This window comes from Schistocerca gregaria, chromosome 2 (genome assembly GCF_023897955.1).
Source record: "Schistocerca gregaria isolate iqSchGreg1 chromosome 2, iqSchGreg1.2, whole genome shotgun sequence".
Taxonomy (NCBI): domain Eukaryota; kingdom Metazoa; phylum Arthropoda; class Insecta; order Orthoptera; family Acrididae; genus Schistocerca; species Schistocerca gregaria.
In genome coordinates this window covers 490549168-490568336 of record NC_064921.1, presented here as the reverse complement: position 1 = coordinate 490568336, position 19169 = coordinate 490549168, and the positions used below count along the sequence as shown (strand labels likewise).

The following is a 19169-nucleotide window of genomic DNA, read 5'->3' as shown; positions in this document are numbered from 1 at the left end:
CTGATATCAAAGAATATGCTGATACAGTGATGTTGACGGAGGAATGCCTGCTGAATAGCCACCTCTAGGAGGGTCAGGTTGTCGACCGTGGACCGAAATTTCTAGAAGCCACACTGAGAGCGGCTAAGTAGTTGCCTGGTCTCGAACAGCCAGATCAGACGATGGTTAACCATTTGTTCCAGGGTCTTTCCGACACAGCTCGTCAAGGCGATACTCCAATAACTACTGGGGCATGTGCGGTCCTTTCCTGGTTTGAGGAGAGGGATGAGAATTGCCTTCCTCCATGAGTTGGGGAAGATGCCTGTCTACCATATTAGATTAAAACATGGGTGCAGTGTCAGAAGTCTCATTCAGTGCCGATTCGAGCTCCCACATGGAGAAAGGGGAGTTGTACGTCTCAGAACTGTTTGACCTAGTGTCCAACCTTTCCCTCTCGACAGTCGCACGGTAGCGATAAAACGCTGGATCCTGGCTTGCAGTGGGAGTGGTTTGTTCAAAATGCTCGGCCAGCATCTGAGTAATGTTTCTACGTGTTGTTTGGAGGCACCCCTGGTTCAGCATTGCAGCTATTGGTAAACAGCTGTGTCTACCGGAAATCCTCCACATGGCTTCCCGTACCTTTGAGCAACAAGAGGAACAATTGATGGAATTCATAAACTCATGCCATGACTGCCTTTTGCTCTCTTTAACGACATGGCGAGCCTTGGCTTTCATGATTCAAAAGGTTATGAGATTGTCCGCTGTCGGGCAGCATTTAAACCATGAAGAGCCGATGTCTGTACCGGATAGCTAAATGGCACTCTTCTGTCCACCACAAGGGACAGGTTGCCTCTGAAGAGGGCCGAAAGTTTTTAGTGTGGATAGATCAGCAGTGCGATGGATCACATACATGATGTGATCCACCCATTTCTGGATGCTATCACGGTGTTTAAACACAGGCAACTGGCTGAACAGCATCTGGTTATCCTCGCCGATCAGCCACATTGGTTACTTCTGTCAGGCAACACAACATAGAATAGCTGACGGCAGATGGAGAAGTGGTCGCTGGAATGAATGTCGTCAATGCCCTCCCTGTGAACAGAATCAGCGAGGATGGAGAGCAGAAAGATAGGTTGATGGCTGAGAATGACCCAGTAGCAGTGCAGAAATGAGTCAGAGCACCAGCGTTTAGGAAGCGCAACTCTCAAGATGCCAGGAAGCTCTCCAAAACTCAACCCCAAGGCCAAGTAGACGTTGAGCCCACAGGACATGTGGGTATTGAAGTCACCCAGTAGGAGAAATGGTCAGGTGAGTTGTGTGATAAGATCTGTGAGAGCCTCCGAGTCTAATGCATCCAGTAAGGGAAATAAAGGGAACAAACTGTAAGCCTCTGACGTGCAGAAATTTCAACTGCAACTGCTTGCAGGTCGGTATCCAGGGGAAGAACAGAGGAGTGGTGTCCATTATTGACAAATACAGCAACTCCTCCCTTGGCTCTTTCCTCATTCAGGTCATCCTTGTAATATAGGGCATAGCCCCGCAGTGCAGGGGCATCAGATGCTTTGAAATGTGTTTGCAGAAAACGCAAGCACAGATGGCGTTGCTGCACTAGGAGTTTCAGTTCCTCCATGTGTGTCCTGAATCCATTCATGTTCCACTGTATAATAGGAGCCATCTATCAGGGGGTAGTACTTTCATCCTGACTTTCTGACAGGGAGGGGAAGCCACAATGGGTGGAGGCTCAGTTTTGGAGCGAGATGGTTGCCCCAATCTGACAACAAGCTCCATAGCCTCTAAAGAATAACTGACAGAGACGTCAGAGAGGTCAATGTCGACATTGTCAGGTTGTTTTCTGCCTGATTCCACCGATGGTTGACATTTTGCCTTCGATTTTTGTACCTGGGTAGACTTTGCAGCCAAAGTTGTGGTTGCAGGTGTGGCAACATTGGAGGGGCAGGAAGCTCTACAATGTCAGCAACCACATCTTTCTCAGATGTTCTCGGAGGAAGGACAGGCTTAGAAACGGCTGCAGCAGCACAAGTGCATGGACACATGCAGATGTTAGTGCCTACACTAGCAGCCTCCATTTGTGTAGCAGCGTCAGCTTTCTGTGTGGGCTGTTTAACAACTGAAGTGAAGGAGTTAGGAAAATACGCAGGCAGCACTGCTTTATAGAGCTTTTTTGCCTCATTATAGGGGATGCACTTAATAGTTTTAAGCTCTTGTATCTTCCGTTCTTGCAGATACACGCTGCAGTCCTGACTCCAGACGGGGTGAGGTCCAGAGCAATTTACATGCTTCAATAGAGAAAAACAATGGACATCTTCATGGATGGCCTGACCTTACTTGTCACAAGTAACTTCTCCGCGACACCTGAGAGTAATATGTCCAAAGCGCTGGCATTTGAAACATCACATTGTGTTGGGTACATAAGGCCGCACACTTACGCGAAGGAAACCTGTCTTAATATGCTCAGGGAGTTTCGTGCTATTGAACGTCAGTTTAAAAGAGTCTGACTTAACAAGAACCTCATTCACCCTCATCATGATATTTTGCACGTCAACTATTCCTGCTGGAGCACACTCATCTTTCAGTTCCTCTTTGGGAATGTCCACCAGATCCCTGCATGTCGCAACACCTTTGCTGTAATTCAAGGTGGTGTGCAGATCTGTTTTGATGGCATATACCCCAAGGGATGTGTGTTCTGGAGATTCTTTGCTTGTTGGGTATTAGCGGTTTCCACCAACTGCGTCCCATTATGAAATCTCTTAACAGGTTTCAAACTGCCAGCAATGCCCTCGAGCCCTTTTTGAGTATAGAAAGAGAGAACTTTCTCGAAGCTGCCCTCTTTTCTTTTAATGGTTAAAAGCAGATTCTGACCACCAGCATGTGTTTTGTTACTACTCATGATACTCTCAGATTTCACTCCAGGGTCAGGAGGACTGGCTAGAAGTGCCCTCTTGTTGGACTGGGTGTTGGAACTTACCAGCGGCCCACACTTTCTGCTGGGAGGCGGCAAAGAAGATTTCGGAGGATCCATTTTTGTCCCAACAGCAGCTAGGGAATTAGAATTCCACCTCCACAGAGCTCCACGTGCCTAGGTAAGCCTTATACAACTGAGGTGTGGTGGGTTCCTCAGAGGTTGCCTGCTAACAACTGTTCCACGTCAACAGCCATACATTTCATCAGCGTGCAGCACACCTTGAGATTGCAGGTTTTTTTTAAAGAGGTTTATTCCATCCTCGCGATATAATCAGTCAAGCCGAGATCCCCTTTCCCTGGGACACACAACGTTCTATCACCACACTACATGGTGGTCGCTGAAGTATGCTCCTGACCTATGGTGACAGGAGACTGGTGGTGCTTACCAGTCCCCAACTCAGGAACCCTGAGGTTGCCAAGCCTGTACCCAGCAAATGAAAGTCGAGCCCCTGGGAGCTTCAGGTTGTAAATTTTCTTGGAGTACGAGTTCTGTACTATCTCACGTTTGGTTCTTTATTATGGTATACTACCATATGTGCAAGAAGATGAAAATGTTCACCTGAAATTCAGCAAACTTTGGAGCTAGCCAATACTGTGGACTGAAACACTTTGGTTCAAATAAATAGACTGCCTCAGTGGAAAAGATTAATAAAAGCCAAATTTCCTTAGAAAACTGACAAAATAACTTCATTGTTCTGCAAAGCGATTAATGCTTGACTGCCCAAAAGTTGGAAAAAAAAATCAGAAAACTGAAATTAACAACATATTTTAGCCTTCCATAATTACGTGTATGTATTTTAATTCACTTGATAGTTCCAGGCCACATAAATCCAGCTTAGTTTTCATTTGATGTGGGAGCTGTAAATGAAGAAGAAACAGCGAAATCACTAAACGCTAACATTGATCACATGGAGACTCACCCCCCTCCCCCATGAAACAACTCAAGAGTGCTCTGTGTGCGTGCGCATATGGCAACTTGGGCAGGACAGAAAATTTTTTCCGATTAGCATCTGGCTGCTACTGCCGATACAGCAAACACTTCCAAGTGTGCAGAAGTGAGAGCATACGTGACTCAAATGCACATGTGCGTGAGCTCACTGGCAACTGCTCAAATGAATATAATGCACACAGCTGTGAAGTCATGCTCATTGGAAGCAATTTGTTGTTACAAAGTATTACACAGTCTTCATCCTAAGACCTTTGACACATTTTGCTGTTGGCAGATGTTTGTGTTTGTGTGCACCATGTTTTGTTGTTGTAAATGGCACATTTCCTTTGCAACTTAATTTTTTTTCTTCCTCTAATCTCTCATTTATGTTTCATTGCTGCAGTATTATTCTACAGAAGCAGGATACAGTAATATTCTTTGTTAGAATATCAGTACTTACCAGACAGTCAAAATTACTAAAATTGAACTGACAACTGAATCAATGAAAAAATACTGGAATTTTGAAAAATTCTCTAGTTCTTCCCGGTATCTCTAGGATGAAAAAATTCCTCGGTTTTTCCAGATTTTCCAACTGTCCCAGAGCATACACATTTTGATTTCGGTGTAGGGTAGCTGTGCGATCTGAGGTGCCTTGTCACGATCTGCGCGGCTCCCCCTATCGGAGGTTCGCATCCTCCCTCAGGCATGGGTGTGTGTGTTGTCCTTAGCATAAGTCAGTTTAAGTTAGATTAAGAAATGGGTAAGCTTAGGGACCAATGACCTTAAGCTAAAATGATGGGACAAGTGTCACTTTGCAACATTTTTCATGAGCTTTCCAATGGTATACAACACAATACAGATTTGAGGGGAAAATTGTTTTCCTCATTTAAATGAAAATTTAAATTTTTAATTTATAAAAAGCATATTGCCAAAATTTTTGAAAAATTACAACACTTCACATTATTGTTAACTTATTTCCTAGATATGAAAGTGAGACTACCATGAGATCACACTTTCATAAAACTTCAAAACTTCATTTTAAACTAAAAAAAAACAATATTGTCATAAAATTCATAGATTTCAGCAGAAATATACATGTTGTTGTTGTGGTCTTCAGTCCTGAGACTGGTTTGATGCAGCTCTCCATGCAACTCTATCCTGTGCAAGCTGCTTCATCTCCCAGTACCTACTGCAACCTACATCCTTCTGAATCTGCTTAGTGTATTCATCTCTTGGTCTCCCTATACAATTTTTACCCTCCAAGCTGCCCTCCAATATTAAATTGGTGATCCCTTGCCGCCTCAGAACATTTACTACCAACCAATCCTTTCTACTACTCAAGTTGTGCCACAAACTCCTCCTCTTCCCAATTCTATTCAATACCTCCTCATTAGTTGTGTGACCTACCCATCTGATCTTCAGCATTTGTCTGTAGCACCACATTTTGAAAGCTCATACTCTCTTCTTGTCCAAACTACTTATCGTCCATGTTTCACTTGCACACATGACTACTCTAAATACAAATACTTTCAGAAACGACTTCCTGACACTTAAATCTATACTCGATGTTAGCAAATTTCTCTTCTTCAGAACCGCTTTCCCTTGCCAGTACCAGTCTACATTTTATATCCTCTCTACTTAGACCATCACCAGTTATTTCGCTCCCCAAATAGCAAAACTCCTTTACTACTTTAAGTGTCTCATTTCCTAATCTAATTCCCTCGGCATCACCCGAGTTTACTCGACTACATTCCATTATCGTCGTTTTGCTTTTGTTGATGTTCATCTCATATCCTCCTTTCAAGACACTGTCCATTCCGTTCAACTGCTCTTCCAAATCCTTTGCTGTCTCTGACAGAATTACAATGTCATCGGCGAACCTTAAAGTTTTAATTTCTTCTCCATGGATTTTAATATCCACTCAGAATTTTTCTTTTGTTTCCTTTACTGCTTGTTCAATATACAGATTGAATAACATCGGGGAGAGGCTACAACCCTGTCTCACTCCCTTCCCAACCATTGCTTCCCTTTAATGTCCCTCGATTCTTATAACTGCCATCTGGTTTCTGTACAAATTGTAAATAGCATTTCGCTCCCTGTATTTTACCCCTGCCACCTTCAGAATTTGAAAGAAGGTATTCCATTCAACATTGTCAAAAGCTTTCTCTTAATCTACAAATGCTAGAAACGTAGGTTTGCCTTTTCTTAATCTAGCTTCTAAGATAAGCTGTAGGGTCAGTATTGCCTCACGTGTTCCAGTATTTCTACGGAATCCAAACTGACCTTCCCCGAGGTTGGCTTCTACCAGTTGTTCCATTTGTCTGTAAAGAATTTGTGTTAGAATTTTGCAGCCATGACTTTTAAACTGATAGTTCGGTAATTTTCACACCTGTCAACACCTGCTTTCTTTGGTATTGGAATTATTATATTCTTCTTGAAGTCTGGGGGTATTTCGCCTGTCTCATACATTTTGCTCACCAGATGGTAGAGTTTTGTCAGGACTGGCTCTCCCAAGGCTGTCAATAGTTCTAATGGAATGCTGTCCACTCCCGGGGCCTTGTTTTGACTTATCTCTTTCAGTGCTCTGTCAAACTCTTCACGCAGTATCCTATCTCCCATTTAATCGTCATCTACATCATCTTCCCTGTATAGACCCTCTATATACTCCTTCCACCATCCTGCTTTCCCTTCCTTGCTTAGAACTGGGTTTCCATCTGAGCTCTTGATATTCATGCAAGTGGCTCTCGTTTCTCCAAAGGTCTCTTCAATTTTCCTGTAGGCAGTATCTATCTTGCCCCTAGTGAGATAAGCCTCTACATCCTTATTTTAGTCCTCTGGCCATCCCTGCTTAGCCATTTTGCACTTCCTGTTGATCTCATTTTTGAGACGTTTATATTCCTTTCTGCCTGCTTCATTTACTGCATTTTTATATTTTCTCCTTTCATCAATTAAATTCAATATTTCATCTGTTACCCAAGGATTTCTACTAGCCCTCGTCTTTTTTGATCCTCTGCTGCCTTCACTACTTCATCCCTCAAAGCTACCCATTCTTCTTCTACTGTATTTCTTTCCCCCACTCTTGTCAATTGTTCCCTTATGCTCTCCCTGAAACTCTGTACAACCTCTAGTTTAGTCAGTTTATCCACGTCCCATCTCCTTAAATTCCCATCTTTTTGCAGTTTCTTCAGTTTTAATCTGCAGCTCTTAACCAATAGAGTAAAGGTCAGAGTCCACATCTGCCCCTGGAAATGTCTTACAATTTAAAACCTGGTTCCTAAATCTCTGTCTCACCATTATATAATCTATCTGAAACCTGTCGGAATATCCAGGCTTCTTTCATTTATACAGCCTTCTTTTCTGATTCTTGAACAAACTGTTAGCTATGATTAAGTTATGCTCTGTGTAAGATTCTACCAGGCAGCTTCCTCTTTCATTTCTTACCCTCAATCCATATTCAACTATTACGTTTCCTTCTCTTCCTTTTCCTACTATCGAATTCCAGTCACTCATGACTATTAAATTTTCATCTCCCTTCACTATCTGAATAATTTCTTTTATTTCATCATACATTTCTTCAATTTCTTCGTCATCTGTGGAGCTAAGGTGTTCACTATGCTGTTTGTAGTAGCTTACTCGCACTCCTATTTTTTTTAAATTCATTATTATACCTACTCCTGCATTACCCCTATTTGATTTTGTATTTACAACCCTGTATTCATCTCACCAAAAGTCTTGTTCCTCCGGCCACTATATCTAACCTTAACGTATCTATTTCCCTTTTTAAATTTTCTAACCTACCTGGCCGATTAAGGGATCTGACATTCCACACTCCGATCTGTAGAACGCCAGTTTTCTTTCCCCTGATAATGTCGTGCTCTTGAGTAGTCCCTGCCCGGAGATCCGAATGGGGGACTATTATACCTCTGGAATATTTTACCCAAGAGGATGCCATCATCATTTAACCATACAGTAAAGCTGCATGCCCTCGGGAAAAATTACGGCCGTAGTTTCTCCTTGCTTTCAGCCGTTCGCAGTACCAGCACAGCAAGGCCGTTTTGGTTATTGTTACAAGGCCAGATCAGTCAATCATCCAGACTGTTGCCCTGCAACTACTGAAAAGGCTGCTGCTCCTCTTCAGGAACCACATGTTTGTCTGGCCTCTCAACAGATACCCCTCCGTTGTGGTTGCACCTACAGTATGGCTATCTGTATTGCTGAGGCACCCAAGCCTCCCCACCAACGGCAAGGTCTGTGGTTTATGGGGGTCTGTGGTTCATGTACATAACACACCCATAAAGACTACATGTTAAAGTTCCTGAGAGCCTTTGTCAGCGAAAGAGAAACACACAAATCACTTCATACATGAAAGCAAGAGCACCTCATGCACACCTAATTGCCAACTGCAGCATCTTGATACCTGGAGTTTCCATTGTTTAACTTACCCATAAATAATTTTAATTTTTTTGTAAATCTATTTGTTACATGTATATAATAACTAGTGACTATGATGAGTGATAATTTTTTGGAACAATTAAAAATATAAATTTTTAATACAGTTCTAATCTTAAAGCCGTAACTATTAAAAGTTTTGAGTATATGTAAAAAGCACAACTTGGGATTACATAAATCTAACTGTTTAATCTAACTATTCATGACAGAAACTGCTAAACTCAGTATGCTAGGTAGTGGAGAATTGGCACCTTTATAAATGCTGTTTGACAGAAGTACTGTGCAACCCAGCATCAACTCACTGCATCAAGGGAAACTAGAAATGACTCAATAAAAAATTCATTACAAAACGAATTTGTTAATACCATGGCTGAAAGTATCACTTGTCACCAGTGGGTTTCAGTGCACAGATATAGCTTGATTGATCATGGATGCAGAAGTACTGGATTATTTTCTGAAAAATTGATCATACTGACACACCATTATTTTCTAGCTAAGCAGTACAGCTCTTTTGTAAATGTGCACCCTCATTCAAGTTTTCCTAGACTTCATTTACAAATGTGCAGTGTTTTGGCACATCTATTTACTGTAAGGAACACCTGCATGAAGAGACCAACAGATAAAGATCATGACAGTCTACACTACTAAATGAATATTCTGCAAACCGTATGAACTGGTAACTTTGATATCAACAGAAATGAAAGGGGGGTTGGGGGAACACACACATAATGCAGGGTCATTTCATGTCAAATCAGCAAGTTCATGTCACCCGCCGTCTCAGATTTTCGTGAAGCTGTAGTTATAACGTTTTTATTCTCTCGGATTAAAACTTCTGTTTACACTGAATTTACAATGTAGTGATGTTCTGATACTTTGACTGTGTGAGAATGACCATGCAAAGTGGTACTATGTACAGAAATACTCATACTTCGGGTCTTCATGAAGCTTTCGATTTGGAATATTTGCAGAAGTTAAGAGAGGCACATAGTTACAAGAAATACAATTATTTAAATAGTAAACTAACAGAGAAAACTACAAAAAATGTTAGTGTGTGCCATTTTCCAATTTCTGGAAAAATTACAAGGGCACTGAAAAATTTTTCTATCACATTTCTCCAACTTGCTGGGAACCTAGTTTTGGTTTCAAATATGAGGGTTGCACAGAAGGTGCTTTTTCCCCCCCTTTCAGCAATTCTTTATTCAACATAATGAGAATTACACATACAAAATAATCCCCCCCCCCCTTTACACAGCCTCTTTTTCCACATACCAGGTGTAGAAGTATGAAACTGGAATGTCCCTATAGATGGTGCTAGCCATCAGTGTAGGGGCTGCTTCTGCAGTGCCATCTGCTTCCTGCAATGGCTGATGGTGAATGCCAACAACATTAACCCAAGTTCCATACATTGGTATTCATTTCAAACCTATAAAAATGTCAACTTATGTGCCTATGAACTACAGTTTGCAGACAGCACTTTTTTCTGTTGTCATTTAACGAAAACTGCTTCAGAATCGTATTGAATGCTTGTCGAAGCTTTCGGTAAACATGCTCTAGGGAAAACACAGTGTTTCCAATGGTTAAAAAAATTCGAAAGTGATTTTGCTGTGAGACATAATGAGCACGGGAAACCACCGAAAAAGTTTGAAGACATCGAAGTGCAGGCATTATTGGACGAAGAAGATACTCGTTACTCAACATGAACTCATAGAACAACTGAATGTGACACAGAAAACCATTTTTTTCCTTGGCTGAAAGCTATGGGAAAGGTACAGAAAGTGGGGAGAAATGGGTTCTGTATGAACTGAATGAAAGACAGCAAACAAATCAAAAGACCACTTGTGAAATGCTTCTCACCAGACACAAGAGAAAGTCATTTCTCCATCGAACAGTGACAGATGATGCAAATGGACACATTTAGAGAATCCGAAGCATTATAAATCACGCAAACCATCGAGATCCACTGCAAGACCAAATCGCTTTGGAAAGAAGACAATGCTCTGTGTTTAGTGGGATCAGACAGGTGTCGTCTATTATGAGCTGCTAAAGCCTGGTAAAACCGTTAACAGTGATTCCTGCCGACATCGATTTAAATTAAGCATTACGGGAAAAATGACTGGAATATGGAAAAAGGCAAAACAGGTCAGTGAAACGATTGCAGCATTCAGTTGGGAAATACTAGGGCATGCAGCTTATTCTCCAGGCTTGGCTCTGTCTAGTTAACATCTATTTGCATCACTGGGGCATGCTCTCACTGAACAATGCTTTCACTGAACAACACCTCAATGCATATGAAAATGTACGAAAATGGCTCGCTGTCTGGTTCGCTGCAAAAGAAGAATCGGATGAGCCTCATGTAGCTGAAACTGGAGAAAGAGCACAACAAGCTTTCAAGGACTTGAAAAAGGTAAGGAAATTTGTTAAGAGAAAGAATGTTCTGTTGTTAGGTAGCTCCCATGGTAGAGGTGCTGGCCAACTACTGCAGGAAAATCTAGGTCCAGAGTATCAGGTCACAAACTTTTTCAAGCCTAGTGCCGATCTGGGTCAGGTAACAGATGCTGTAGGTTCTTTATGCAAGGATTTCACAAAGGAGGATGCCGTGGTTATCTGGGAAACAGCACTGACAGAGACTCTGAATATTCCATAGAGAGTGACCTGCTGAAGATAGCATCAGAAACGAAGCATACAAGTGAGGGATTTGTGTCCGTGTTGAGATGCCGTGATCGGCCTCATTTGAACTCTTCTGTAGGGAGGGTGAACTTGGGAGTTGGAGTGGCTGCTTAGGACGGATATAGGGTCCCATATTGGTTTGATTCCTGTGGATGCTATCGAAAGGTGGGACTACACTAGGCATAGCCTTCACCTTAATAGGAAAGGGACGGGAAAACTGTTTGGGTTGATTGCAAATAACTTTAGGGGGGGACACTGTCACTAGTGGTAAAATACCAGTGGTCACAGGTGTCAGAGGGATGCCTTTTTTAGGATAGGGAAGGGGGAAAGAAAACGAGTTTTAAGAGAGATTGGCAGACACACTCAGTTTGAGAAAACAGATGAACAGGAGTCAGATTTTAGCATACAGCCTCCATTTAAACAATGTTTAACAGAAAGTAATCAGAAACTTCCAGTTCATCTTCGCCAATGCAGTTGTAATATCATTATTATGCAGTATCAGTTATCTTTATTACATCAGAACATTCTGGGGCTCAGAAATAAAGTTGATGAACTACTCATCATTTGTATTGATGAAATGAATTCATCTACCAAATTGACATAATCTGCCTCTCTGAACATCAAGTGACTACTGGTATAGAGGTGTTAGAGATTTCGGGATTTAAGCTAGATTCCTACTTCTGCAGAGTAGATATGGATGGAGGAGTAATTGCCATATTTATTAAAAACTGCCACAAATTCAAGAACATTGACATTAATAAATTCTGTTTAGAGCAGCATCTAGAAGCATGTGCAACAGAAGTTGAGTTCCATAACAGATCCCATATATAATAGTAACTATTTACCGAGCACCTGCAGGAAATTATAATCTATTCATAAATAATCAAGCAGCTCTTTTAGGTAATTTAACAGGAAAAAAAAGACATTTTGATTGCTGGTGACTTTAATACACATTTTCTAATGCAATCTTCCAGTAAACATTTACTGCAGTTAGTAATGTTGTCCTTCAATCTAACTCACACTGTAAACTTTCCAACTAGGATCACTGAATCTTCAAGGACAGCCATTGATAACATTTTTATAGACAAATCAAAGGAACAAAATCATATCATACAACCTGTAATAAATGGACTATCAGATCATGACATGCAGCTCCTTGTTTTAGATGTAAATTCTAAGCAGATTATCAAGACTGCTAAATCTGAGTACAGGAGGGTAGTCAATCAACCAAAAATTGAGTGTTTTAGAAAACTGCTCAAAGATATGAACTGGAAAGATGTTTATAGTGCTCATGACATGAATGAAAAATATAACACATTCATGAACAATGTCAGTACCATATTTGAAAACTGTTTTCCTCTAAAAGTTACTCAAATTAAACAGAAGTCTATAATAAAACCATGGGTTACACAAGGAATAAGAATTTCCTGTACGACAAAAAGGAAAATGTATCTGTCGACCAAGAATAGCTCTAGAGTCCACGGGTGTACTGCCAGTCCATAGTGCCCAACGACCACAATATTTTGGCGATCAGACACATCGCCATTGTCAGGTGGACTGACAAACTGAGCTCCTGAGGGCAGGCGGTTGCCCTAAATCACCTTCCCCTCCGAGGCATTCTCTCCGCGCTCACAGCCGTGCTTCGGCGGTCACTGAAAGGCTGGTGCCGGCATCTGTGGTGGCGTTGGTGTAACTGCCTCGTCCGCCCTGGTCGCTCATTTGTTTTCTTTGTTGAGCCTTTTTTTAATTAGACTCAGTGCTGGTTCTCAAGCCTTACTGAGGTTATAACGGCAATATCTGTTGATGAGTTCGTCCCTGGTATGAATTTCGATAGCCTCTCTAACGACGCTGTCCCAGTATTTAGATGTCTGTGACAAGACCCTGGTATGTTGGTAGTACATTTCATGATATTCGGACAAACATTGCTCTGCAACTGCTAACTTGATGGGATACATAAGTCGAGTGAGCCTCTGATGTCCTCGGCAACGATCTTTGACTTGCAATGGGGAGCCCACTTTCGCCTGTGGTCGCGAATTTCTATATGGAGTATTTTGAGGAGGAAGCTTTGGCGTCATCCAAATGAAAACCTACTTGTTTCCTATGTTTTGTTGACGACACGTTAGTGATATGTCCCCATGGAAGGGACAAGCTCCTAGACTTCCTTACACACCTGAACTCCATACATCCGAACATCAAATTCACTATGGAGACCGAAGCACAAGGAAGTTTACCATTCCTGGACGTCATGGCTAAAAGAAGAGCGAATGGCACCCTGGGCCATGGGGTATACAGGAAGAAAATGCACACCGACCTGTATTTGCTTGCAAATAGCTGCCACCACTCTTCGCAGAGGAATGGGGTACTAAAAACACTGGTGCACAGGGCGTGCACCATCTCGGATGCAGAGAGTCTGCCCCATGAGCTGGAACACCTCAAAACCGTATTTCGGAAAAACGTGTACTCGGAAGGGCAGATCAGATGCGCTCTCTGCCCCACTTCTACAGTACAGTGTGTGGAGAAGGACGAAAGTTTCGAAGGAAGAGATAGCCACCGTCTATGTACCGTATGCTGGCGCACTACGGGGGAAAATAGGACGAATATTAAGGAAAAACCGAGTAGGAACTGTCTTTTGCCCGCCCAATGAAACACGAGCATTATTGCGAAGTGCCAAAGACGATCTCGGTTCGCGGAAGGCCGGCATATACCAGATTCCCTGTGAGTGTGGGAAGACTTACCTTGGACAGACAGTGCGCACCACCGAAGATCGTTGCCGAGAACATCAGAGGCACACTCGACTTATGTACCCCAATAAGTTGGCCAGTCACAGAGCGCTGTTTGCCCGAAAATCACGAAATGGGCTACCAACGTACCAAGGTCTTGTCACAGACATCTAAATACTGGGACAGCATCATTAGAGAGGCTATCGAAGTTCGTACCAGGGACGAACTCATCTACAGAGATTGCGGCTATAACCTCAGCAAGGCGGACGAGGAAGTTACACCAACGCCACCACAGATGCCGACGCCAGCCCTCAGGAGCTCAGTTCGTCAGCGCACCTGACGATGGCGACATGTCTGATCGACGAAATATTGTGCCCGTTGGACACTATGGACCGGCAGTACACCCGTGGACTGTTCGAGCAAGAAATACGCTGGGAGAAGTTGAAGAATCACATTAAAAAAAGTAATTCAGACATCTTAACAAATGCACTACAAGAAGAAGATAGCAATGCCAGGGAACAAAATAAAAATAATATGAGATATAGTGAAAGAGGAGACTGGTAGAACCAGAAAGCAAACATTAGTAACCGATGGGCATAGTGTGGCAAATCTATTTAACAAGTACTTTATATCCGTTACTGATAGAATGGGATTGTCAGGATCAGTAAAAAATGCCCTTGAATATCTGAAACTAGCCTTTAAAAATAGCTTCAGGTACGTGAATATGCCGCTCACTTCACAAAAAGAAATAACTTCCATAATAAAATCTTTAAAAACAAAGTGTTCTAGTGGTTATGATGAAATATCAACAAAGTTAATTAAAGCATGCTCTTGTGAGCTTAGTACAATTCTAATTTACTTGTGTAACCAGTCAATTATAACTGGGACATTTCCTGACTGGCTAAAATATGCAGATGTCAAGCCTCTATTCAAGAAAGGGGATAAAGAGATACCATCGAACTACAGACCGATTTCACTTTTTCCAACATTCTCAAACATTTTATAAAAAGTAATGTACAGGCAGCTTCTCAACCATCTGACCACACATAACATATTATCAAGAACACAATTTGGATATCTGAAGGGTTCTGATATCGAGAAGGCTATTTACACCTATAGTGAGAATGTACTTAATTCATTGAATAACAAATTACAAGCAGCAGGTATTTTGTGTGATTTGTCAAAGGCATTTGAGTGTGTGAACCACAACATCCTTTTAAATAAATTAGAATTCTATGGTGTCACAGGCAGTGCTGCAAAAGGGTTCACGTCATACCTCGCTAACATGAAACAAAGGGTGTTAGTGCAAGGGACTAGTAAATTAAGTCATCAGTCATATCAGAATGGGAAGAAATTACATGTGGTGTCCCACAAGGATCCATCTTAGGGCCATTGCTTTTTCTTGTGTACATTAATGATCTCTCATTAGTTACACTGCCAGAAGCAGAGTTCGTTTCGTTTGTAGATGACACGAGTATTGCAATAAAAAGTATGTCGAGTGTAGTTCTAGAAAGACTGCTGCATAGTTTTCAAGTCTGTAGAGGTTCCAAGTAAGCTACAGTAGGCATTCAGATTACTTTTTTTTCATTGTGAGCAGGTGGTTAGCTGTACAGATAAATAAGATATAATCTTGTCTCTCAAAAATCACTAAATTAATAAAATGAAATAAATTGTTGACACTTTTTTTTATTTGCCTTGAAAATTTGATATTAAAATATGATAATTCGATACCCTTGCATCTGACGCAGTGGGTGGCAGTCCACTTGGAATCATCCTTTCTTCACTGCAGCAAAATTGTTTTGATTTCTAATTTGCGTGTCAATAAAAAGCCCATTAAGGCCTGAGACTGCAGTTGTATGTGTGTGTGTGTTATTGTTGATGAAGACCTTAATAACCAAAAGCTTTATTTGTGGCAGAATTTTTGCTGTGCCTATCTGCGGCTCAGCATCTCTGCTATATGGTGAATAAAAACTTTCCTTTTTGTAGGATTGTTACATTTGATCCTGGACATATCATTGTTTCATTAATATTCTTATTTTATTACAAAGTCTGCAATCTTGTGTATTATTTAAGACCAAAACTCCATGCAGGCTGGAGAAATGTGATGTAAGCATTTTTCAACATCCTCGCAATTACTCCAGAAATTTGAAAGTGAGATAGGTAAATATTTTTTGAAATTTTCTTTGTTGCTTTACTGCTTAAATAATTGCATTTCTGTTAACTATATGCCTCTCTGGACAAGGAAGGGGGGGGGGCTTCATAAAGAGCCAAGTTATGAGTATATCTGTACACAAATACCAATTTGCATGCCTATTTTTTCACAGCCAAATTATCAAAACATCACTAAACTGAAAATTTAGAATAAAGGGAAGTTTTAGCCAGAGATCAAAACAAATTACAGATGTCCTAATTTTACAAGTCTAAGAAAATATGCAAAGTTCCTTAAAAAAATGAGATGGAGGGTTTCGAATAACAGAATTGTTGGGTGATTTGACATGGAATGACCATGGAACGAAGAAGTTAGTAACTTATCTTATAGCTGAGAGTTGGGTGGTTGTGAGGTACGTAAACAGGATTGAATATCTCTCTCAGCCCCCCCTCCCCAGGCCGGTGAACTAGACTTTCCAGCACTGCGTCCAGGTGGGCAACTGTGCAAGGATGCCGTAGCTCTGTGTGTGTGTGGGGAGGGGGGGGGGAGGGGGGGGGGGGAGGGAGAGTGAAGTGGGAGGAGGGAAGTGGGAGGGGGGTATAGAGAGGAGGGATGGAGGTCTTCATAATGATTGGCCTCTGGCTGGGAGCTCGTATTCTGGCTACATCACACGATGAATGTTGGAGTGTTGTACCTTGGAGAAATTGTGGAAAATTCTGCTTTTTTATTTAGGGTGTCAATTTAATATTTTGGTTGAAAAGTGCTAACATGCTGACATATGCAAAAATATTTAAGAGAAAGAGGTCTTGTTCAAGAAAGTTTTGAAAAGTTTCAAGTTTGAAGAGTTACAGAAGCCAGACTGTAAACGAACAATTTTCTTAGCGAAGTATAAAGACATATCCATTCTTCATCTAGTGACAACTTTTCACTGTTTTCTGATATGTCATTTCATCACAATAATTTCAAATGTATGATGACGTGATGCAGCTTAAGACCACACTGTTGCTGTGGTGAAGAAAACACAGTGACCAGCTTTTCATTGATTACAAGAAATATCATTACTAATGAATAGTCCCCATTTTTGTCAGTTAAAGAGTGTGTAAAGCAGTTCCATTAGCAGCTGCTTTCTATGTGAGAATGTAGTAGGCACACTTGCCAGACCAATGTGCTGCCATTTTTTTTTTTTAATGTGTGATTACTGCCTATCTCACCTGCAAAGATAGGGAACTCTGTTTTCACATTTCCATACAGCATAGTTGTGATCAGTGATTGTCATGAGCTTAGGGCAAGAATGTAGCTCTTCAGAAGCACTAAAATGGGGACTGCTTATACACACATACTGTTGAAGCAACTCTTAATAAATGAATGATGAAACACATCAGCCATTAGTGAAAGTTAACAAAAACTTGAAAACTCTTTCTACGATGTGTACAAATGAGCTGGAGTAAATTTTCTAGGACAGAATGATGAGTTAATACACTGATGAAGTACTACCTGACTTATTACTACTAATATAGAGCTAAACCTTAAAAAATCCGATGTATTGAGTAGCTTATCAAAAATGTTCATGAACTAGACTTCATAATCTTAAGTGTTGTTGCCAAAATGGTAATCTGCGCCATATTTTAGCCCAATACAACATAAGCCAGCATTTTGCATGAATCAGTACCCATTTCTAATTAGGTACCTCCACAATTTCTCTGATGATTTTTGTGCATTTCTGTACTTATCTTACAGCTGTGGCTTTACATTACTGTATTACTTTATGTGTATTAGCTTTTTAACAACAAAATACAAATTTCATGATTTTGAACAGTAATATAGAAAGTGGCATTCCTCCAACATGACACTAACCCAAAGGCAGCCAAAAACATTGACGAGGAAGAACAGTCCACACAGAAAAGTGACTTCCTTTAAATAAATTACATTGTCTCTTGACCCATCAATTAAAAAAAAAAAAAAAAAAAAAAAAAAAGACTACTGAAAAATTTGTCAAGTTCAATGCATTGCTCACTCTCAAGAATTTTCAACATTGGTGTACAGTTTCCATGTTATCAGCTCTCTAAAAACAATCACCTCACCCCCCCCCCCCCAAGTAAAGGAACTGTGAATTATCTTGATGATAAAAGAACAACAGAAAAGTAACATACCAGTCAATTACTTACCATTACTTATATCTGGTATGTGGAATTTTGAAATATCCCATGCTTGAATCCTATGATTGGGGGACATTGGAGCATCTGTTATTATCACAGTATCAGGCCCTAAAAATATATATAAAAGTCATTGACTTGGCTACAATACCTGAAGAGAGATTTAATTAACTTATAACACAATGCCATTTTTAAGAGAGACAAATAGAATTTGTTTTCATAAAAGAATGATTATGCCATTAGTAAGTTCAATGGAACAGTCAATCAATGTGATAGTTAAATAAAACACTAATGGAAATACAAATTGGTATACAAACAAATACTAACTATACCTCTGATAAAGCTGAAATTTTCAACTGATGAAAATGCTTCCTCATTGAACATATTTGGACCCACATATCGTGGATGCAAGAAGCGTGATCGCCAGCCTGTAGAGGCACCATATGTCCAACTTCCACTGTCAGACTGTGGTCGTTGCATGTGGCCATCATTCACAGGTGGGCTATTATGAATCGGCCCACGATTGCTGCCAGGAGAGCTGCTGCTGAATGGTCTACTACTGGGCTCACTTTGAGGCCCCTGGCCATATCCCATGAATGGAAGTGGTGGGTATAGCCGTCTTTCAGCCATTGAATTGCTGTTAGCCAATCCTGGGTTAGGATACACCTCGTCAAAGTTAACAAGCCATCGTTCTGATGGCGGTAAACCTCCAAGCATCTGGAACAAATAAAAGTTGATGCAATGTGAATCTAAAATATACTGAAACAAACTAACCAGCTTTTTACTCACCTAAAGTGGACTGACTTGTAGAGCACAGAAACGCTTAACAGAAAACAGTATTCACATTAGCATTCGAACTGTTGCTCTTCTTCTAGTAAAAGTACGCATGTTCTCACACAACATCCATTGGATACCCAAATGTACAGTCCTGCAGCCATGGGTTTTTGTGTTCCACACATGTGCCTGCTACAGGTGAGTGGTTGCCTTTCTCTTATTTTATGTATTGTTCCATCCAAGAGTTTTCATTATTGTTAACCTTTTTTTATATTTTCCTCAGTATAGGTTCAAATCTTTGCAAAATTCAATTAAATAAAATCAAGATAGCAAATCCACATCATAAAACATTCCTAGCACAGACCACC

The 19169-nt window shown here is 40.9% G+C and overlaps 1 protein-coding gene across 2 annotated transcripts in view; it reads right to left on the bottom strand.

The window, feature by feature from the left end:
- Positions 1-19169, bottom strand: part of LOC126327838 (uncharacterized) — a 298189-nt gene that overhangs the window by 21024 nt on the left and 257996 nt on the right. For both annotated transcript variants that reach the window (XM_049995920.1, XM_049995922.1), the window contains exons 22-23: positions 18360-18744; positions 18040-18138 (exon numbers count right to left, since the gene is read on the bottom strand). In XM_049995920.1, the coding sequence (XP_049851877.1) occupies positions 18040-18138; positions 18360-18744 (484 nt within the window). The remainder of the gene's footprint in view (positions 1-18039; positions 18139-18359; positions 18745-19169) is intronic.